The sequence below is a fragment of the Pelecanus crispus genome, chromosome 7 (genome assembly GCF_030463565.1).
Source record: "Pelecanus crispus isolate bPelCri1 chromosome 7, bPelCri1.pri, whole genome shotgun sequence".
NCBI classification, from domain to species: domain Eukaryota; kingdom Metazoa; phylum Chordata; class Aves; order Pelecaniformes; family Pelecanidae; genus Pelecanus; species Pelecanus crispus.
Genome location: NC_134649.1, coordinates 22542072 through 22564350, shown reverse-complemented (window position 1 = coordinate 22564350; position 22279 = coordinate 22542072). Strand labels below are relative to the sequence as shown.

At 57.9% G+C, this 22279-nt stretch overlaps 3 protein-coding genes across 3 annotated transcripts; 2 read left to right on the top strand and 1 right to left on the bottom strand.

Annotated features, from left to right (window-relative positions):
* Positions 1–571: 571 nt before the first annotated feature.
* Positions 572–2268, top strand: COMMD4 (COMM domain containing 4). The gene is made up of 8 exons (XM_075714282.1): positions 572–589; positions 679–750; positions 837–902; positions 1192–1231; positions 1355–1474; positions 1712–1792; positions 1880–2056; positions 2186–2268. The coding sequence occupies exons 1-8, from the start codon at positions 587–589 to the stop codon at positions 2224–2226; spliced, it is 600 nt and encodes a 199-aa protein (XP_075570397.1). The 5' UTR covers positions 572–586; the 3' UTR covers positions 2227–2268.
* Positions 2269–2698: 430 nt separating this feature from the next.
* Positions 2699–7104, top strand: NEIL1 (nei like DNA glycosylase 1). The gene is made up of 9 exons (XM_009478276.2): positions 2699–3117; positions 3207–3326; positions 3488–3551; positions 4692–4791; positions 4951–5075; positions 5600–5627; positions 6133–6194; positions 6364–6565; positions 6737–7104. The coding sequence occupies exons 1-9, from the start codon at positions 2699–2701 to the stop codon at positions 6754–6756; spliced, it is 1140 nt and encodes a 379-aa protein (XP_009476551.2). The 3' UTR covers positions 6757–7104.
* A 774-nt stretch (positions 7105–7878) lies between these two features.
* On the bottom strand, positions 7879–22040 carry MAN2C1 (mannosidase alpha class 2C member 1). Its single transcript, XM_075713766.1, is given in 27 exon segments — positions 7879–7996; positions 8077–8180; positions 8580–8725; positions 8852–8931; positions 9521–9630; positions 9746–9889; positions 10235–10391; positions 10594–10698; positions 10823–10917; positions 11089–11171; positions 11455–11625; positions 12130–12215; positions 13589–13710; positions 14227–14350; positions 14839–14984; positions 15291–15386; positions 16136–16252; positions 16622–16714; positions 17101–17211; positions 17386–17492; positions 17982–18171; positions 18657–18834; positions 19079–19149; positions 20069–20192; positions 21298–21423; positions 21921–22018; positions 22020–22040. Coding segments are annotated over 27 exon segments (3123 nt in total).
* Between the last annotated feature and the right edge of the window lie 239 nt (positions 22041–22279).

Here is a 22279-nt window from a genome sequence, read left to right as displayed (position 1 = left end):
CCAGGGGAAGGGGAAGGGGAAGGGGAAGGGGAAGGGGAAGGGGAAGGGGAAGGGGAAGGGGAAGGGGAAGGGGAAGGGGAAGGGGAAGGGGAAGGGAGGGGCGGGAGCGGAGCGGGGCGGAGCCGGGGCCGCCGCTCCGGGAGGAGCCGGGGCAACGCCGGGAACGGCCCCGAGGGCGGGGAGGGGGCGGGCGGCGCCTTAATGGACGGGGAGGGTCGGGGCGAAGCGAGGGGCGGGGCACGGTGAGGGGCGGGGCCAGGAGGCCCCTCCCCGGGGCAGCGGCCCCCCCCCGGCTCCAGCTCCCGGGACCCCCGGGCACTCGGTGCCCCGACCCCCGCGCGGGCAGCGCTCCCGGGGCCGCGGGGGCCGGGGTCCCGGGGTCCCGGCGCCCAAGCCCCTGCCCCGCCGCGGAGCCCCTCGGGGGAGCCCAGCACCGCCCCGGGCCAGCCCCCACCAACACGGGGCAGGGCCCCGCCGCGGGGGCGGAGCGGCCGCAGCGCCTCCCGCCCGCCCAGGGCTCCACGTCCAGGAGCGGTTCCGGGTCGCGGAGGCGGGGTCTGCGGCGGCACCGGCGACCGGCGGCGACATGGTGGGGCGGGGGATGGCGGGGGGGGACGGCGACGGGGCGGGGGAGGCGGCGGGTCCGCGGCGGGCTCTGACCGCGCCTTCCCCCCGCAGCGGTTCCGCTTCTGCGGGGATCTGGACTGCCCCGACTGGGTCCTGGCCGAGATCAGCACCCTGGCCAAAATCGTTAAGTGTCCGCGCCCCCTCCTGTCCCCCTGCCCGCCCCCCTGCCCGCCCCGGGCGCGGTGGTCACCCTCCTTCTGCCCCCGCAGTCCTCGGTGAAGCTGAAGCTGATCTGCGCCCAGGTGCTCCGGGACCTGCTGGGGGAGGCCATCGAGGTGAGTGGGACCCCCCCCTCCGTGGGGTTACCGTGATGGAGGCAGAGTGTTATAACACTGTAATTGCATAATTAGCAACATTACTGACTTTCGTATTATTATTGCAAGCCTCAGGATTAAGAATGCTACCAGCCAGTACTAGTAGGAATAATAGAGATGTTAAGTATTAGTAGTGTTGATGCTAAGGTGAGAATTACTAGCGTTAACGTTGGTAGTGTAGTGAGTGTGTTACGCGGCCGTGCGGTACCTGGTATTTACCCTGATGGCCCCACGCTCTGCTCTCCCGCAGTATGAGAAGATCTTGAAGCTGACCTCGGACGCCAAGTTAGGTAAGCACTGCTGCCCCAGCCCTGACCGGGGTTCCCCGGGGAGCCGCGCTCCTGGAACACGCAGCGATCTCGCAGGGGACGCCTTCCCGAGGCGGCAGAGCTGACCCTCCATCCCGCCCACAGAGTCGGGGGACGTGAAGGCGACCATCGCCGTCCTCGGCTTCATCCTCTCCAGTGCTGCCAAGCACAACGTGGACAGCGAGTCCCTGTCGAGCGAGCTGCAGCAGCTGGGACTGCCCAAAGGTAGGGGGGACCCTCGGGTGTCACCACAGGCCAGACCTGGTGGGATGTGCCAAGGCTGAGCTGGCAGCCCCCGGCACTGCCTTCTCCATGCTCTGATCCAGTGCGGGATGGCAGCCGTGCTCCCCTATCACCTCCCCTCTGTGCCATCCGTCCCTGGGGGCTCCTCTGGGTGCGTTACCGGGGTTTGGCTGCAGCGGAGCTGGGTGGTTTTCTTGTCCTGTCTCTCCCCCTGGGCAGAGCACGCCAGCGGGTTGTGCCGGTCCTACGAGGAGAAGCAGAGCTCCCTCCAGGACAGCCTCAGGGCCTGCAGCCTGAGACGTGAGTGAGGCACTGGGAGGTTTGGGGGTTGGGGTCAGTCACCCTGCCTGAGTGTGCTGGGGTGCTGATGCCGCCCACCCACCCTAGTGAGCCAGCTGGGCTCGGTCTGCTGGCGGGTGGATTACACCCTCAGCTCCAGCGAGCTGCGGGAGGTCAAAGAGCCCCTCGTGCACCTGACTTTCAACCTGCGGGACGGGGAGCGCGGGAGGACGGCGGCCATCCCCATGGCCCTCTCCGCTGACAAGTTCCGGGTGCTGCTGGCAGGTGAGGCCCGAGGATGGGTGGCAGCAGGGACCCCTGTCCCCAGGGGGCCGGGGCTCCTCCTGCCAGCAGCACTGGGGGGGACGCTGCAGCGCCGGCGGCTCCCCCACTGCCTCCTCCCTCCCTCCTCAGAGCTGAAGCAGGCCCAGGCCCTGATGAACACCCTTCTCTGAGGAGCTGCGAGAAGGGGCGATGGCAGGAGGCGCCGACGCGGGATCTCAGGACAGGGCCCAGTGCGCCCGACCGGGCCCCGGCGCTGCCCGACTGGGGAGGGGGAAGCCAGGGGCAGCTGTCCCTGCCCTCCTGCCCGCGCCTGCGGGCTGCCCGGGGCCCGCTGGGCCGCCCGCGGTGAGGCTGCCCCGCGGGGGAGGCTGCAATAAAGGCAACAGTGGCAAAGCCCGGCCGTGTCCGCCTGTTCCTGCGCGGCCGCGCCCCTCGCCGTGGTCGCGCCGCTCGCCGTGGCCACGCGGCCGGACTACAACTCCCAGCGTGCTCTGTCGGGCGCGCAGCCAATGGGAGGCGGGCGGGGCGGGGCCTGGGCGTGTCTCCAGGTAACGGGGCGGGCGACCGGCGGCGGCGGCCCCAGTGCGGCGGCAGGGCGGGCCGGGCCGGGCCGGGCTGTGCGGTCCCGCGGCGGCCGCGGCCATGCCCGAGTGCCCGGAGCTGCACCTGGCCGGGCGCTACATCAACGAGGTGTGCGGCGGGGTGGTGTTCTCGGGCGGCGTGGAGCGCTCGGCGGTGGGCAGGGGCCCGGAGGTGCCCTTCTGCAGCGAGGCCTACCGCATCTCGGCCGCCTCCCGGGGCAAGGAGCTGCGGCTGACGCTGGCCCCGCTGGGCCCCGCCGCGCCCCAGGACCTCGTATTCCGCTTCGGCATGTCGGGGTCGTTCCGGCTGTGCCCTGCCGCGCAGCTCCCTCGCCATGCCCACCTCCGCTTCCTCACCCGCGAGAGCCCCCCGCGCGCCCTCTGCTTCGTCGACGCCCGCCGCTTTGGCTCATGGCGGCTGGGTGACGCCTGGCAGCTGGGCCGCGGGCCCTGCGTCCTCTCCGAGTACCAGGCCTTCAGGTGAGCATCCCACCACCCTGCCGGCCATGGCCCGGCCTGAGGGAAGGCCCCCCGTTTTGTTTTGGGTGACACCCTGTGCTCTGTTGCAGGGAGAATGTGCTGAAGAACCTGGATGACAAGGCTTTTGACAAGCCCATCTGTGAGGCCCTCTTAAACCAGAAGTTTTTCAATGGAATTGGGAATTACCTCCGTGCTGAGATCCTGTACAGGTAAGGTGGGTTGCGCACCCACTGACCTGTTGGGGAGGTTTGGTCTCCAAGAGTTTGCCAGAGCTTGATGACTCCTCGGCAAAGCTGGCTGGGCCTCCTCGCCTGGTGGACATAGGCAAGTGCCAGAACTGAGAGTCTGGGCTTGTGTGTAACTCTCTCAGGTTGAAGATCCCTCCCTTTGAAAAGGCTCGGACCGTGCTAGAGGCCCTGAAGGATCAGAACCAGGCGAGGAGGAAGAAGGTGAGGAATACCTGGTGCTTTCACAGGCTCAGAAAGGGGCAGGTTTCCAGCCAGACACCATACCAGGGATTTGTTTGCCTGTGGCTCTGTGCGATGTCTCAGCAGCACCCTGGGGTCCTGGGAGCTTCTCGCCTCCCGTGCAGGGAGCCGGACTGAGCTGAGAAGTGTCCCTGATTTGGGTTTGGGCTCAGCAGCAGCAGAGGTGGTTCAGTTTGCTTCCAGCCCCCAGTCTGGGCTCAGCTGGCTGCCTCGCTGGGCACGAAGCTCTGTTTCAGGTCTGCTCTGTTTCTAGCTTGTTCCAGCCCAGGGTTCAGGGCCAGTTTCAGTTCGTGTTTGGTTCCTTGCTCTGATGGGGCAGAACATTGTCACGAGGCCCTTGCAGAGCTTGCACAGCCTCTGCCCACACCGCTGTCAGGAGGTATTTGCTGCTCTGAGCCTTTCCCAACCCGATGGCAGGCATTTTCCCTTCACAACTATAACACTTGCTGCTCGGGATCTTTCTCCTCAAGCGTGTTACTGTCCTTTGCCATAAACACCCGTGTCTGAGCATGTCTGCCCCTCCAACGGAGCGGCAAATGGGGCGCAGCAGTTCTGTAACCTCACGCGTGTGGTGTTCATTCACACGTGGCCAGGCTGACAAGCTGTGACAGCTCCCCTGGCACGTGCCTGCGTGCTGCGCTGGTGCCTAGCAGCGCCTGGCTTCTGCCGTCAGGAAGTCTCCGGGTATATTCGGGGTGGGTGAAGAGGAAGGGGCATGGGAAATAAACACCTTGCAAGCTTAAAATCTCTGGGGAAGGCTGCAGTAGAGCCCACGGCCAATCTTGTGGCCTCGGGGGAGAGGAGGTGGCTATTTTAAAGGAGGCTGAAAACAAAACGTGACTTGAGGGCTGTTTTTACAAACTGCTGGTCTTCCTGTGTGCTAGGCCTCTTTCAGGTCTTTGTAGCTGTGGGGAATGTGCTAATGTGCAGCTCGAAGTTCAGGGCTGGCACATGGTGGGGAACATGGCAGCTCATCCTCAGGAGAGCAAGAGGAGATGGGGAATTTGTCTGGTGTTGGGGAAGAGAGACCTCAAGGAGGCTGGGGTCGTTGGCAGGTGACTTCCCTCCCCTTCTCCACCCCTGCAGGATCCTTCCCTGAGGCCGAGCAAGAAGCTGAAGCTGATGCGGGAGAACCCAGATCTCCTGGAGCTGTGCCACACGGTGCCCATGGAGGTCATCACAGCGGGTGAGGTGACGGGACAAGGAGCAGGGGAACAGGAACAGCTGGGGCTGGCGAGGAGGCCTGGGCTTTGTGTTACCAGCAGCAGGAGGCTTGGGAGGGCACACCGACACCGTGGTCACTGCTTCCTCTCTACTTCTGTCCTTTCCCTCTCTCCCTTCCCAGACAAAAAGCTCTTTGACCCAGATCACTCAGATAACTACGATGCTTTCAAGAACTGGCTGCAGTGTTACTTGGTGCCTGGCATGAGCTCTCTGCGTGACCGCAACGGCAGGACCATATGGTTCCAGGTGGGTGTCTGGGGTCACTGCTTGGGGCTGGATGCCCTCTGACCCCTCCTCCAAGGGGACACCAGCCCATTTTCTGCTTCCTGAGACATCCCCCCCCCCCCAGCATTACACTGTGTCGCTGGGGGTCTTCCTCTCCGACAGACTGCTACGACTGCTGGACGTGGAGGTGATGAGGACCCTTTATAAGGTGGCCAGCTGGCCAAGGAATGGCAGGCAGTCTGAGGCAGAGGGGCCGATGGTGGGAATGGGGGTCTTGGGCGGTCTAGCAGCCCTGTTCCTCCCTCCTGTGCCCCGTGTCTGGGTGAGGTGCTGTGGTGGGGCCTTGCAGAAGGATCAGGGGCTGACGGGAGAGTCCCCGAGGCGTGGGGCAGGCAGAGCAAGTCCAACTCCCCCAGCTTCCTGGGGAAACATGGCTGTTTCCCTATCACTGTCTTGGCTGTGGGGTGGAGAAGGGGCACAGATTCTGCTGCCACTACCTGCAGAATGATTGTGCCCCAGTCAATGCTCTGTCGCCTTCCTTGCAGGGAGAGCCTGGCCCCATGGCTCCCAAAGGTGAGTGTCCTCTCTCCTCCCCGCGGGACCTGCTCTTGCTCCGGGCAGACTGGAGCCTGGGAAGCCCAGAGGCAAAGGCAGGAGCACTGGGGCACCGACGGGCCTGTGACGGCTGGTGGCACTGGGGGACGGAGCCTGCTGTGCCCAAGGCTTCCTACCAGCACACCCGCCTGCCTGGGCACAGCATTTGCACACACAGGGTGCTTTTCCAGGCCAGCACCTACATCCCCCCTTCCTTGCCTGCCAGGATGGGAGCAAGAGGGTGTGCTCTCCCTGGGGGTGCAAGCCTGAACCGAGCAATGTTTTGGCAGGGGAGGGAACCTGGTGGGAGGGGCGAGCAGCCCCCTTGAGCCCTTCCTGCCAATTCCGCGGCTCAGCTCTGCTCACACATCACCGGGGACAGCGTCCCTGAAAGGTCACTGTGCCGCAGCCTGTCCCCCAAGGTGTGGGCGCGCTCTGCCCCATCTCCTCACCCCGCCTAACCTGGGCACGTCTTCTTGCGCAGGGCAGACGTCCCGCAAGAAGCGCACTCAGCTGAAGGCAGATCCTGAGGCTCTGACCCCCAAGGTAAGAAGCTTTGTGATTGTGGCTCCTGCTGGGTCTAGAGGCTGTCCTGTTCCCCACGCCACGTTCACGCTGCTCCCGAATTCACGGTGGGCTCCTACCTGGAGCTTCTTATCAGCTGGCAGTCCAAGCACACTTCTGCTGCTAAGCTCCGGCTCCGATGTCCACCCAGGTCGCCACACGCGCCTCAAAACGACGCCCCAGGGCTGCAGCAAAATCCCCAAAGTCAATTGAGGAGGAGGAGGTGGCTGATGGGCCAAGGAAGGGACGTGCTCGCGGGAGGAGGAAAGTGACTGCTGCTTCGGCCTTGTCTGAGCCTGAGGCGCCGGTCAAAGCCAAAAGAAGCCGCCAGACATCTGCGCGCAGGGGCAGAGGTGAGGCTGGCAGTCCCTGTGGCTTTCAAATGCACAGGCAGAGGCTGTGGGAGCGCTCTCTTGTATCAGAGGGACTGAGGGGGTGCCAAGGGGCAGGACAGGAATCCAGCGGGGCTTCCTGGGGCAGAACCAGGCACCCCCTCACTTCTCATTTCCCTCTCCATCTTCCAGGCGCAGCCCCGGCCGTGTGAGTGCTGCATGCTGCCCTCCTCCTGAGGGGCATTTTAACAGCTGCAGGAGGAGCTCAGGGAGGGCCTGGCTGGGGGCCTGGATTAGCGCTGGGGAGAAAAGAGGCCGCTTTGTACCTGTGCTTACGCCCGCTTGCTACCACTGCATCCTGCCAGTGTGGGAAGGAGAAGCTGGGCTTGGTGGTGGGGCTGATTGATCCAGCATCCTCCTGCTGTCCCCAGGCATTTGAGGGGGATAAGGGCCACGGACCACACATTGTGCTGGACTCTGACCCGTCCCTCTGCCTAAAAGTGGATTCCCTCTTCCTTCCCCTCTTCCCTTTCTGGCTGCTGCCTGCATCACTGTTTTTAGCTGACTAATAAAGTATTTTGTCTAGAAATCACTATGCACGCCTTTTTTGTGCTAAGGATAACCCCCCTGTGCCCAGCCTCTTCCCCAGATGGGCTGGAGCATCCCTCACCCTTCAACCTCACCACCCCCCCTCCAAAATAAAGGTAAGCTCTGCCTCCCCAGTCCCAGGAGTGAGATCCTGCTGAGGAGGACACTAAGAGAGCAGCAGCTACAACAGAGCCCCTGGGAGGAGGCAGATCAGTGCAGTTATCTGGAACTACGTTAAGAAAACAGCCTGGAGCTTGTTTTCCTGTAATTCTCTGGTTTACTTGTGTTCCCCTTCTGCAAGGGCAGTGCAAGAGGCAGGTGAAGGGAGAGGGGAACGACTGTAGTGTGTCTTTTCACTTGCTGCTAGGGTTTGGACAAGATGAAGGCCAAGACACAGGAGCCACTGTGGAAAGCTGCTGCTCCCCAACCCCCCCGGGGTTGGAGCAGAACCCATGTGGGGCCAGCCATCCTGTCCCACAACCGTACCCACGCTTCAGCTAGCTAGGAACTCACTCGGGCCCTCCTTCACTGGTTAGGCAGGGGGCAACTGTCCTTTCCTGAAGAACACGCTTGGTCTTGAGCGCTGCTCTCCGATGGCTGGGTGGGGTGCAAGGGGGAGACTCTACCCTTCCCTTGGAACCACCACCTCCTTGCACAGCTCTTGGGATTGGGGAAGCCTCAGGCTGCAATTTGAGCTCACAGTGTTGATCCAGGTTGCCACGGCATCACAAGGGCCACTGACTGCGTCACTGCCCCAAGACCAAGAGGACGGAGAGCACACAGAAGGGTGTGAAGGAAAGCCTCACGCCCCGCTGCTCCAGCGGCAGGCAGCCCCGTGCAGCCGGCTGCTCCAGAAGGTCACAGCTGGGGAAGAAAGCAGCGCGTGAGGCTGAAGCGACCGATCTCCATCCCCACACGCACCCAGCCCTCCAGCATGGACTTACAGCATCGCCTCCTTAACGGGGAGGGAGGTCTGGAGCCAGGCGACAACTGTGCTGCCATGTGCCTCATACAGCCGAACCACCACGGCTTCAGGTCTGTCCTCAGCCTTTGGGAGACAGTGCACACGGGATTTCAGACAAATGAGACAGGCGCATTCTATCCTACACCTCGGGGTACAGCCCGACCCAAGGGATGGCGGCTGAGCGGCTCTGCCTGTGTGCACATACATTCCTGACCTGCAGTGGTGCAGCACCAATGACTGAGGCTGCAGTACCCACGTACAGATGTGGGTACTACTGTGATCCCTGGTGCGAGTGCCTGCCCGGGCTGGCAGAGAGGGGTGCTAACCCCCCTTGTCCTAACCTAGCAGGACACGCAGACCAGAGGGATCACTGTTTCCACTCAGCTAAGCCTGCCCACCACCCAGCGTGGGGCAAAGAGCAAGCCACGCTTAACAACAACACTTAACCCATCTGCCCTCCCCGCTTCTGCCCCAGGGACTTGCCTGCTTGACAGTCTCCAACACGACCGCAGGTGAGCTGACAGAAAAGGCGCTCCAGGCCAGGCACTCGGCAGAGCCGGTCGGTACCACGTGGAGGGGAAAATTCAAGTTGTAGGCATGCTGGATCACATCAGCATCCTGGAAGGAACCTGCAACACAAGAGCCTCCAGCCAGCCTCTACACGTGCACAGCCAGAGACACGCTCACCCCAAGGCTCACTGCAGCATCCTCCACCCTGCGTGTCCCCACAGGGCCCAGCTCTGCCCATCACTCACCCAGGTGAGGCATCACGGCGTAGGTGAACTGGTGGTGCGCAATGTCTGCTGTGGCATCAGGAGACTTCGGCGCTCTCAGCCTAAGGCAACAAGAGGTAGGTGAGACTGGTGTCTTGGCAGCACCCTCCATCACCCAGTGCAGAGCCAGAGGAGCCCCGTGACAAGACAACTGCCTCCCCCCGCTACCTCGAGCGGTGCCCTGAGGTAGAAGCCAACATGCTGCTGGTTTCTGGCAACAGCAAACAGACTCTGGACAGTCCCAGAAGCTAAAAAAATTGAAGGGTGTTTTCCTGTGAAACTTGTGGCTGATGGAGTCAAACTGAAATACTTACAGCTTCTCTTAGCTTTGTATGCACCCATAACATTGCTGTTCCTTCCCTCTCCTTAAGCCTCCCCTCCTGGGGTATGTTTTGGCCAGCAACAGAAAAATTACTTGGTGCAAATGTGGATCTGGTATCTCCTAATTATCTAGAAGCATAACTTTATTTTAGTCAATTGTAATTAAGTCAGCCAAAAGTTCTCAGATGACAGCCAGCCACTTAAACTAATAGCAGACTATTTCCTTATTAATGATGATCACTTAGGACCAGGGATTGCCTCAACTTCCAGGAGACACCTCAGAAGGCAAAGTGACCGCTGCAGCTCCACCCTCACCCCAATCCTACTCACAGCGAGAGGCTGAGGACGTTCCGGTGGGCTGATGCCCCGTATTTGCAGTCATTCAGCAGTGCCACCCCGAAGCCATGCTCGGAGAGATCCAGCCACTTGTGAGCCCACACCTGCAGGAGGTGCCAAGGGACATATTCACCACACAGAGCTACTGCCTGGGAGCAAAAGCAGCCCCACCACAGAAGGAGCAGCTCAGCCTCGGGACCAGGGCACCTTTCCTCTCACCTCGAATCGAGCCCAGTCCCAGGACGTGTTCCAGTGTGTTGGCCGCTGCAGGTGTCCAAACTGGATCTCATAGGTGGCATTTGTGCTCCGGACCTGCACAGGGAACTCCACCTTCAGGAACTTGTGAGCCTCCTTCCACTCAACCTAAACACAGTAGCAAAAGGACATCACCACGGGGGGCTGACAGGCGGATGCTGCACTTATCCTTCCCTGGTGCGCAGCAGCCAGCTCGCACTCAGGCCAGACCAGGTACAATAAAACTGCACTAGAGTCTGAACACAGATAAACCGGTGGGCCTCTCTTCCACCCTTGTTCCTCAGGACCCCTGCCCTCGGGCTGCCCTACTCTAAGGCAGAGGAGGACAGGCAGTGAGGGGGTTCCAGGGAAGGAAACAGGAGGGGGAACGTAATTCAGACGTGAGGTTCAGCTCCCCAGAGCTCTGCCTGCACAGCACAGGTGTTTGTATCGCACAGCAGCCGCTGGCCAAACCTGGGTCAGAAAGCGGAGGTACGGGCACGTGGCATCCAGGATGATCTCCTGGGTTAAGATGCTGCTTTCCCCGACTTGCAGAGAGAAGCTTGCACTTCCCCGCAGGCCCCCAGCCAGGGTGATTTCTAGAGGCTTCAGCAGCGTTGTCACTGGTTTCCTAGAGAAAGGGATAAAGGCAGAGCTGGTCTGAGGCTGGTAGATCCAGGTTCCCAAATCCCAGTTCAGCTTCCCACACAGCAGGCACTCACTTCTCCAGAGTGAATGCTCTGTTACAGCTTTTGTTACAGCTAGGACTGACAGGGAGGCAAGAACCTCAGAGCAAAGTCAAAATACAAGTGCTGCATGCACTGCTCCTCTACCTGGTTTCCAAGTGATAATCCATCACATCCCAGGCATCCCAGTACAGGGGAACATCATCAAAGAGTGCAAACTGGTTGGCATAGCAGCCATCTGGGACTGACTCTCTGGAGCAAAGGGAAACAGAGAAACAGCAGTGTTAAGAAGAACTGGCAGTGGAGAAGGGCATACAGTAAGAAGACCTGAGAGAGGTTTGAGGAGCCCGGTTCCATAACTGGGTGATAGACATACCTCTTGGAGTCCACCAGCCGAAGTGAGGTCAGGTGCCCCATCATGTCCAGGCAGACTGCAATCACCCCATTCTCCATGGCAACGGAGCCATCCTCCTTGGGGGAAAGGACAGAAACAGATTTCACAGACCCACACTTGCGGGAGTTGAGTGCCCCAGTTGCAAATCCAGTGTGCGGACTTGCTGTGTGCTGGATTCCCTAGATTTCCCCCCAGTCAGCCTTTGACACAGGGTACACCGAACTGAGGACAACTGCCGTTGTGCTTACCTGTTTCCTCACTGCCACAGGCTGAGGGGGCAGCAACAGCTCCCTCACTATAGCATAGCCCATGCTGGGGACTGTCACCAGAGCTGGAAAGGAAAGAGGTTCTGTTCCAACATCTGCCCCAGACCTACCCCTAAGTCACACCGTGCTGCCCTGCTGCTCTCACGTCAGACCTACCACCTCCTTTCATATCTTCCTCTTCTTCATCCATAGCTCAGGGACAACTTGAAGTGGGAAAAAGTCCCAAGGAGTGATTTGATAAGTCAGCAAACTCTCCCCAGGGCAGGGAGAGGCAGAGTATTTCTTTGTTAACCATCTCTGCCCCTGTAAGAAATTCTGATACATGAATTACCCCTGAGTTAGACATACCTAAACTCTCTGCTCCGGCTGGCCCAGTCCTGGAGATCACCTCAGTCCGTTCCCAGGGCAAAGTGTTCAACACAAGGGTGCCCTTGCTGCTCCCTGCCTTGGGCTGCAGCAGTTCCCTGCATAAGGACTGCACAGCTTCCTCCTGCAGCTGAGCGCCAGCCCTGCGGATCTCTGAGCAACAAAAAGGCCTGAGCTGGATCCAGCCAGGCCGTTTCTCACATCTGAGAGAGTTTCTGGCACTTCTGTACAATGTACACACACTTTAGCTACTTCCAAGCTACAATTACTAATTATCATTAATATTAATTATTATCTATTAGTAATTAAAGTTTATAATTATTCTTAACTTTGTTATTACAAGACTACAATGAGCTATGCCAGCTCAACTGGAAAATTATGGTGCTACAATAAAGTAAAGCAAGTGCCTGTGGGCACCTTTGCTGGGGTCTATCCTGGCATGCCAGCAGCAAGCAGAGAAGTCAGTAACTCGGGATGTTTTTTAATCCCTTGGCTCCCCTGCTAATTCCCTGTAGAGTTAGCGCTACTACAGACACATGCCTGCACAGGTTCAACCCATAGTGCCTGGCAGTCCAGGATTGAAATCTGCAGCCCCACCAGGCAGGACCTAGTGTGCTCCGACGGATAAGTGCCCTCCTAGCCAAACTCCCTGCCCACCTGTGTAATATTGCAGGGCATCCTCAACCACGAGCTGGATACAGCTGCCTGGCAGAACATCATGGAATTGGTTGAGCAGCAATAACCTAAAACAGAGAACAGAAAACAGGTGAGGAAGCAGGGGAGAGCACCAGATTTGTTCTGGCTTACCGAGCCCTGTTTGCAAGGTGGACAAACTTAATAACTGTTCCTTATCCCCCCATTAGCAAAGACTTGAGAGAAAAGATTCTTTCCATAGCATCCTTTAAGTCCCTTTATGTTAGGACTTGTCAACTGTCATCTTAGTAAACCACAAACATGGGGAGCAAGAGCTATTTTTTTATCCCTCAGGGCTACCAGATATATTGTTGCATGAGTTCAGACAAGTCAAAACTGGCAAGGAATAAGCTTAGGTTGGAAATGAAGTTTCCAGCCAGCAGAGTAGTGAGGCTTTGGAGCTATCTTCCAATGGGAGAATCAAGCAAAGCACTGAAACACTTTCCAAGTGGAGCCCTGTCGTGGTTTAGCCCCAGCCAGCAACTAAGCACCATGCAGCCGCTCGCTCACTCCCCCTGCCCCGGTGGGATTGGGGAGAGAATCGGAGGAGTAAGAGTGAGAAATACTCCTGGGTTGAGATAAGAACATTTTAATAATTGAAATAAAGTAAAATAGCAATGATAATAGTAACAATAATAATAATATACAATGCACAATGCAATTGCTCACCACCCACCGACTGATACCCAGACAGTTCCCCAGCAGCGATCACTGCTCCCCAGCCAACCCCCCCCCCCCCCAGTTTCTATACTGAGCATGACGTCATATGGTATGGAATAGCCCTTCAGTCAGTTTGGATCAACTATTCTGGCTGTGCCCTCTCCCAGTTTCTTCTGCACCTGGCAGAGCATGGGAAGCTGAAAAGTCCTTGACTAGCATAAGCAGTACTTAGCAACAACTAAAACATCAGTGTGTTATCAACATTCTTCTCATCCTAAATCCAAAACACAGCATTATGCCTGCTACTAGGAAGAAAATTAACTCTATCCCAGCTGAAACCAGGACAAGCCCTGATCAGTTTGTGGAAGGGGTTGCGTATACACAGCACTGCAGGACTGAATCCGCAAAGGTCCCTACATCCTAACTATGCACTGCTCTCCCACTCACTCAAGAGGCAGTTCAAATGAAGGCAGGCTGTGGTCAGTCACCCTTCTGGCTCCAGCTGGACAGGACTGATAGATAAGTGACCACCTCCCACCATCAGCCCACTGAGCTCCCAATAACTGCCCACACCAGTGTGGTCCGACTGGTCCAGGCTAATTTTGGTGCACTGATAGCAAAGATTTCTACCTAGACTCAGGCAGGGACAAGGAGCTGTAGGGGATGGGGCTTGGTACCCCAAGAACAGCCAGCTCTCACATTGAAGTCCCCAGCTCTCACCACGTCCTCCCCTGGTACCATCAGTTCTCCCGTATACCCTCACCTCCAGAGCCGCTGCAGCTGGCTGGCAGGATACTGGAACGTACCACCCCGTGCCACAGCCAAGGTGCTGAGTACTTCGACGTCGTGGAGTATTCGCTCGCACTCCCGATTCCCCTTCTTTATCTGGTGTCAAAGCAAGGAGAGAAGGAAGATGCTTAGGAAACTGGCAGCTTGGAGTGGATCTCTCATACCAGCAGCAAAAGCCCATCTCCAGTGCAGGAAGGTTGGTTATTTGTAGGTGTCACAAGTTTGCCATTACCCGTGAGTTATTTTTTGCCACAGAACAAACTGGAACTCCCAGCACAGGACACAGCTTCCCCTGTCTCTCTTCTCACCTTCCTCCCTTTCCTCTGACTCTTCACCCAAGCTCTGCAACTATCTGCTAAAGTGAAGGACATGACAGCTGTTGACTAAGGGGGCCCTGTTGTGTCCAGGCTTTCTTCTCACGCTTTGAAGAAAGTCTGACAATAGATCTATCTGCCTTTTGGAGTCCTGGCTACAAGGTGGCTCCTGCTGTTGAGACCTAAAGGGCACTGTCCAAACCCTGGAGCTGCCTGAGCAGTAGCGAAGAGAACTGAGAATGGCTGCCTTGCCTGGGGGTGGGGGAGACCACTGTCTCCATCCCGTGTGCACAGTCACCTGGGCCTGGGTGGTGTATGTGCCATTGTGCAGCTCAAGGAAGAGCTCTCCCACCCAGGTGCACAGCTGTGATGACTCCTTCTCCAGGACAGAAAAGAGTCGGTCAGGAGTGGAGATCTGAACCCTGTAGGAGAGACGCACAAACAGCGATGAGCCAGGGGAGAAGCCTGTGACACGGCTAATGGTGCATCCTGACCAGAAAGGTGACAGCCCCAGAACTGAGGCCTCAGAAACCCCAACACAACCACACACAGTGTTCCCCTCAACCTCCTCCCACCCCTCTCCCACTCCATGCTGGTCTTTCCACCTGCGATGGAGATCTGGACATTCCCCAGGCAGGGACTGACTGCCAGGCACCGCTGCTGTGCTGGCCACTCATGCCACAGCTCTACTGAGGACTCGCAAACAGTCCAAGGCTGCCCCATGTACCTGTTCTTACAGCTCTTGATGATGGAGAGACTCTGTCTCCCTGACAATCCTTCCTAGCCCTCTTCTCACCCTGCTTGCTCCCTGCCCTCCTTTGTACACCCTTTCTTTTGGCACTGCTGAAGGCCAGGGCCAGCTCAAAACAAGTGCTCCTGCAAGTAGGGAGGAAGGGAGCCCCCCTCTCACCTTGGCAACCCATCTGTGTCTCTCATTCTCTTCATCCTGTCCAGCATCTTCTGCGTGGGGCCCCCTCCTCCATCTCCAAAGCCAAAGAGGAGAGCGCTGTGGTTCACACGTCCTTTGTCCTTGTTGTTCTTCACTGTTTTCAGCATCTAGAGGGATTTTTGGATAGCTGCAATCTCCTGGAGCCCAGCTCCCACAGCTCCGCACAAGATGGGTCAGCCTTTAGGGGGCAAAGCCCAGTCCTGCCCTTCTTCCCCAGCCCAAACTGCCAAAATCAGGCACGGACACATCTCAGAGGCAGGCAGTTGACTGCCAAGCACCCAAACACCCTTTGTCCAGCAATGCTGCCAGCTATCCCACTCCCTTCCCAGGCAGTGCTCTCTCTTAGGAGCCTCAGATCTGTCCCCGAGGGGCTGGCACTGCACGTCACATGCAGGTCTGGCAACCTCACTCACCTCCTCCACTCGCCCGTGCATCCCATAGGAGTCACCAGGGGGGAAATGGGTCAGGACTCGGGAACCATCAATGCCTTCCCAGAAAAAGGTGTGATGCTGGAGGAGAGCCAAAGGAAAGTGTGGTGTCTTGTACAGCCCCCCCCTGTACCACACAATGCCGAAATGCTAAAGCACAGCCCCATTGTTCCTAGGAGTTCCCAAAAGGACATCTCTGGTCATCCCAGTACCAGAAAGATTTACCCTTAGGTCAGTGTTTCAAGGCTCCCAAACTCATATCCCACACAAACATGTGCATGGAGGGCACACTTCAACCACATCAGCACACACCTTGTGCACTAAAAGCCCAAGCTTCCTCGCAAGCCCTGTCAAACACACAAAGTCCAGCACCTTTGTCACCAGGGAAGTACACAGGGGACAGGCACTTCAGAGCCCCTTGAGGATTCAAACTGGGCCTTCACTTTCTCTGCACGAGGTTGCAGGATGCCCTGACAGATCAGTGCAAGGAGACAGTTGCACAAGGATGGGGAATGCCACAAGGGCAGGGGACAGCAGAGGAGTGGCTGAGTTTGCTGTCTGCTAGACCTGCACGCAGGTCACAGTGTCCCATCTGGAAGCAGAAGGAATTTGTAGGTTGGAGCCCAGCTGGGATGTCTAACCATGTCCTTCCTCTCCCCTAAAGCCTGACAGGACATTGCTACCACCATAAATGGCTGGCTTTGGAAGAAGAGCCTGTGTCAGCTGAGCTGAAGGACTGGCTCGACCTGTGGAACCAACAGGTCCAGCCCTGCAGACAGACTCCAGCAACCGCAAGTCCATCCCCTGGCAAGATGGGAAGCACAGCTCACCGGGAAGGTGTTCACCAGGTTCCAACTGAGCTTCTGCGTGAGGAACCGCCTGATCCCACAGCCATGCATCAGCTGAGGCAGCTGGGCTGAGTATCCAAACGTGTCTGGCAGCCAGAACTGGGAGCAGATGTGACAGCAGCAGAGGGAGAGAGACACATGTGAGTCACACTGGCCACAAATCACAGTCTGAGCTCATGGTGGATTTCTTGGTAGTCAGTCTCTCAGCCCTTCTTGCAGAGGGGACAGAAGATGTGCTAGACAAGGAGCAGTTCTAGAGACCTGCCAGGGACCTACAAGCAATACAACCAAGGCCTAGGACTGTGCTAACTGCCATGATACTTACTCATCATGGCTTTAGCAGCAAAAAGCAGGCCAACGTGAGGCACCTGAACACCATATCTGGAGAAACAGAGAGAAACCCTCACGCATAGCAAGAGGCGGAAGGAGACGGTGTGCAAGGAAGGTGTGCTGGAAAAGAGCAAGTACCTCTGAGCAGATCCGGCCAAACTGCTCCTGGAAGAACCGCTGTCCCTGGAGGAACTGCCGCACCATGGACTCCCCGCTGGGCAGGTTCCCATCCTGGGGGGAAAGCACAGGGAGTCCATGTGGCAAGCCAGACACCGGGGAAGGGGAGATCTTACAAGAACCCCATTCCCACCCACTGTCATCCTGACCCAGCAGATCATGGGGAGGGTGCGAACAGATCTCAGCAGAGGGCAAAAGGAAGAACAGAGCTTAGCCAGTCCAGACCAAATCTCCTTTCTTGGGGAATGAGATGATTTGGGAGAGGGATGGTATTTTTGTGAGGCTAGACACTGCAGACAGCTGCTGTTTCCTGGGCCCAGAGACTACCACCAACCAGACCGGCTTAGCAAAGGCTCTGCTCCCCACCTCCAGTGTCAGGACCAGTCCCAGAGGGATGGTGCAGGGAGGGAGTGGTGAGCCAGGTTCACCGTGCTTCTCACCATTTCTACCCAGGTGCCTCCGACAGGAATGAACTGCCCCTTCGCCACAAAGTCTTGAATCTGCGCATAGAGCCCAGGGTACCAGCTCCGCACCCACTCGAACTGCTGTGCCTGCCAGAGCACAGAGATCAGCTTCAGCTCCCACCACAGCACTCCACACCAATATCCCTCCTCTCTTCAACTGCACAAGACACTCCCGGTCACCCCTCCATCTTGTTTTGAGTCATGCTGTAGAAGCAACATGCCACGAGCAGAAGGAGAGCTCCCCAGAGGGAGATTGCTCACCTGGGAGCAGGCAAAGGTGAGCTCTGGATTGCACTCCATCAGACGGACCACCGTGACCCAGCTCCGAGCGCACTTACGGATGGTCTCCTCATATGGCCACAGCCAGGCTGCAGGGACAGACACATGGCCCCACTGTGGTTATTACTCGGCACAAGCTCCTTTGGGAATGAGGCTGTGCTGCCTTTTGTGGATCAGCTGGGGAAAATGCTAGAGCAAAATGCTCTCCTTTGACTAAGTGCCCGACAGCAACACAGCCTGGGGCCTCCAGCTCCCGCTTCTTCTGCTGCCTTTCTGTTGAGACTGACACCCCTGCAGGGACTGGAAATTGAGGGGTGAAGTCCAACAGGTGGAAGGAAGATAGCAGTCTGTAATTCATCTCTCATCTGCAGCCCCATCAGTGCTCCAAACGGCACAGCTAGCCAGACACACGTTCTGCTGCCTCAGTGACAGATCAGTTGTATGGCAGCACAGATGTCCCTTTCCCTTCCCTTGGGGCACAGTAACCAGTGCCCAGAGCCCAAGGACAGCCAGCTCTCCCCCTTGGGCAGTGTGCAGAGAGGGAGGTCAGCAGAGAGGGAGTGCTGTGCTGCTCTCACCAGAGTCAATGTGGCAGTGACCCATGGCATGGATGGTGTGCTGGCTCTCGCCGTTCCTCTGGCTGAAGATCGCCACAGCCAGGTCACGGGCAGCAGGGAAGGTGGACGGGTCCGTAACATCACACACGTTGACCATCTGGTTGGCAGTGTACAGTGCCTGGAAACTCCTCTGGTCTTCCTCCCCGAGGAGCTGGGGTTGGGAGTAATAACAGCTTGACTTGGAGCTCAGCACATCCTCTGGCTCTGAGCAGCTCTCTGTACCAGCTCGGATGTCACCTGCCCCAGCGAAAGCCCGCTACCTCCTTCCAATATCTGACTCTGCCAGTGGTGCCAGGTAAACACCATGTTCCTGCTTCACAGACAGAACCATATGTCTTTGCTCATGTGCCTTCTAAAGTCAGGTTACACATGCACGCATCCCAGGGGGCTCTGGTCTAACAGATCCTGCCTTGGAGCAGAAAGTGGATGAAAAAAACACCTGTGGCTTCTCTCTGTTCAGTTTTCTCCTACTCTAGACAACATCAATTGTGCTAAAGCAGCAGGAACAAACATTTGCTCCTCCAGGGCCTCCTGGTGGAAGGAGACTGGTCACAGAATAGCAGAAGGAGAAGATAAAATGAAGCTGTGGAAGGAGGTGGAAAGGGTGAGAGAAGAGAAGAGAATGAGCTCACAGACCTGGGCCATCTCCAGCAGTATTTCCAGATCCACCAGCAGTTCATAGACATCCCTGTTGAAGATGACCAGCTCAGCCTTGCTCAGGGTGAATCTCCTATCAGGGTCTGGAGGGGCGATCATACTGCCCTTGCCGGCCCCGAAGAGACCGTTGCAGGCCAGCTCCACGTACAGCGTCAGACTGGAGAGCAAAAGGAAACCATCAGGGAGCAGGCCACAAGCAATTGGCCAGGAAAGTCCATTCCCCTCCCTGTGGTGCTACGGGCCTGACCTGAACAACGGACAGAGACCCTGAAAGCTGGATACTTCCCAGAGCACCTGGACACAGGCAGCGGCGTCTCAGCCTGGCCTCCTGACTTCAAACAACACCAAGCTCCCCCAGCGGTGGGGGGCTCCCTGGGGCTCCAGCCAGGCTGACCACCCACCTGTGGGGCTCTGTTTCTTTCAGGCTTCTTGTCAGGATGTAACTGGTCTTCTCACCTTCCTTAGTCAAACCCTACAGGGGAAGACAGCACATTTAACACATGTCTTCAGAGGCCCATGACAGTGGACTGGATGGGCAGGACAAGACACATCCAGCTGGTCCCACATCTCATGGGACAATGCTTCTCACAAGAACCACCAGCATGGAAACCGCTGCTGCCCCAGCAGTAACACAAATCCTGCGGACACCACCACAGAGCAGGGCAGGGCTGCAAAAGGTCACCTGAGCCATTCCACCTCCCCAAAGCAGGACTGAAGTTGACATGTGTGACAACAGTCTGTCTCACTGCTCTTGACAGCAGTGGAGATTCACATCTCAGGCCCAATGCTTGCTTATCCTTCTTCCAAGACAGATTTGCTAATGCCTAAGCAGGGCATTTTCAGCTGTTACTGGTTTGCAGACCAGAATTTTAACTCCTGGCGGGGGGCAACCTCTAGAAAACAGACTCAAACCCACCACCAGGAAGCTTGCCTTTCTGGGTTGAACTTTGGAAATAGCCCACAGACCCTCTGCAGTCCGCCAGCACAGCATGCTAACCATGAGCACAGCCTTCTCTCCCACCCCACGTACCAGACTCTTCACAAACACTACCCCTCCCTGCACAGCAGGTTTTCTCGTATTTAAAGACAGGTCTCCTATTGCCTCAGAGATTACCACTTAAGGCTAAAAAACCCTACAACGACATATCCTCCTTCTGTTTTTCTTTGTGACCACTCTGTCTAGACCTCCAGTTGTTCTTGGTTCTCTCCTGTTGGTCCACGTGTTATTTTATGCCCCCCAACACATGTAGGCATTCCTCTGAAGAGCGCATAACAAATGTGAGGGGGGGTTTCTTCTATTGCCCCATTGCAGAGGGGTGAGGGAGATAACCACTCTGCACATAGCAGAGCGCCTGGCACAGCTGGCACACCCCTGATCCACGCCTACTTACCTGGACAGGCTGGGCATCTCGCCACACCATGCCCTCCCCGTCGCTCTCCCAGATAAAGTGCACTTCCCGCCCTGCCCATGCCGTGGGGATGCTCAGCTCCACCTTAAACCAGCATGTCTCCCACCTGGAAGAGAGCAGGCAGCAACCTCAGCCCACCGTGAGACCTCCTCCCAGGGGAAACCACAATTCCTCAGAGCCTCCATGGAAAAAGCAGAGTGGGGACAACACACAAGTTCAATGTGATTCACATGTAATAATGCTACCTGTCTGTACAGACGTGCTTTAACCTACACCCCCAGGCATGGCGTAGTCTGGAGTTGGCTCCCTGTGTGGCTGGCTGTGACACATCTTCAGTTTAAGCAGCACACCATGCCTGCACGCACCAGCCTTGTTCTGTGCCATTTAAATGTACTGGGCTTTCCCTTCCCCATGAGCTGCTGGCCTGACCGGTCACTCTTTCACCAAGCGAAACTTCTAACTTGTGGCACCCACTGTTTTCAGTCGTTGTTGAGGGTTAGAGATCTGACAGCAAGTTAAAAGCCAAGCTGACTGGAGTGATGCACTCTTTCAAGCTGACAGTGACTGGAAAACTGTTCCTCTATCCCCTACAGCGATCCAGAAGACAGTGAAATCAGAGGGTACTAGGAGTTGAACTGCCCTGGGGCAGGGCAGTTTATCAATATGCCTGGACCTGTGGCCCTTCTTATCATGGCCCTTAACCCCTAGGGCAGGCTCATGGCCAGGCTGCAAGGAGGCATGGCAGCCCCAGCAGGTGAGGAAGCTCAGAAGGCAGCACACAAACCTTGTGGTGCTGGCCCCAACCCAGCCTCTTCTGGGACCCCAGAGAAACAGGCAGTAGCATCAAGTCTTTGACCACTGCTAGGAAAAAATTCCAGTCATCTCCCAGCCCTGACAAAGCATGCAGATTCCATGCAGAAGCATCAGGGTCACAACTATGACTATGAACACGAGCTCTCAGCAGAAAGGATCGATCAACCCAGGTCTTCACTCTACTTGGAAACAGACACATCTCAGACTGTTTCCTCATAAAATCTCCCTAAGGGCTTCTGGGTAGACACCTTCTACCTAAAGCATCCAACAGGGAGAAGGATTATTATTATATTATCATCTCATTTCTTCGCTCATGAGGATTCACACACACAAGTAACACTGAAGACGTGAGCTCCAGCCCCACCGCGCTCAGGGTACCACCGAAACCTGGTACTCACGTGGGCCCGAAGGAGTCTCCCACTTTAGCAGGTGTGAATTCCTGCCCGACGGCCTCATCGTACGGGATGCGCTGCAGGGTCTGGAAGCAGGAGAGAGATGCCGGTGGACAGCGATCCCCAAAGAGCCTGCAGTCAGAGACAGCCAGGACATGATTAATAAAGCCAGTCCTGCGGGGACCAGTGTGGGGGCAGGGATAGGGACCACCGTGCTTTCCCAGCATGGCTGTTTCACCCTGCCGTCACTTAATACCCTCACAGTATTAACTTAAGTACAGAGTAATCATTTGCTCCGTTGAAGGGGCCTGTTGGAGCCGTCCCTCCAGCAGCGTCCCCCCGCGGGCAGCCCCACCGAGGAGAGCTGGAAGGCAGAGGCGACTGCGCCAGCGGCACCCTGAAGCAAAGCTCCAGGCTGGCCAGGGTGTATGCGTGCTTTGTTCACTGAGGCCCTCGAGCCCCCGCAGCCCTGGCCGGCAGCGACCCGGGAGGAACGACCTCCCCGGAGGGGCCGGCGGTGGAGCTGGGGGACACACACAAGAGAGCGGGCCCGGCGCGGCCCGCCCCGCCTGCTGCCAGCGCCCCGGGAAGGGCCCGGGGAGGTGATGGGGGGCGGCCCCGCCGCCCACCTGCCCCGCAGGTTGCAGTCGGTGAAGTAGGTCTCGGAGAGGAACTTCTCGACCCGCTCCAGCGCCGTGCGCCTGTGTTTCACGGCGGCCATGATAGCTGGCCCCGTGCGCTCTGCGCATGCGCGGCCCTGTGCGCGCCCCCCCTTCCCGTGTGCGGCGCATGCGCACAGCGCGGGCGCACGGCGCGGGCGCGGGGCGGCCCCGCTACGGAGGCTGCGGCCTGCGGGAGCCGGCGGCGGGGCGGGGGGCGGTGCCCGGTGCCCGGCAGCCCCGCTTCCAGGCGGCCGCCTGCGGCAGGGGCTCCCCGCCCGCCTCGGGGCAACGCTCCGGGGGGCTTGGGACGCTTCGCTGGGCTGAGG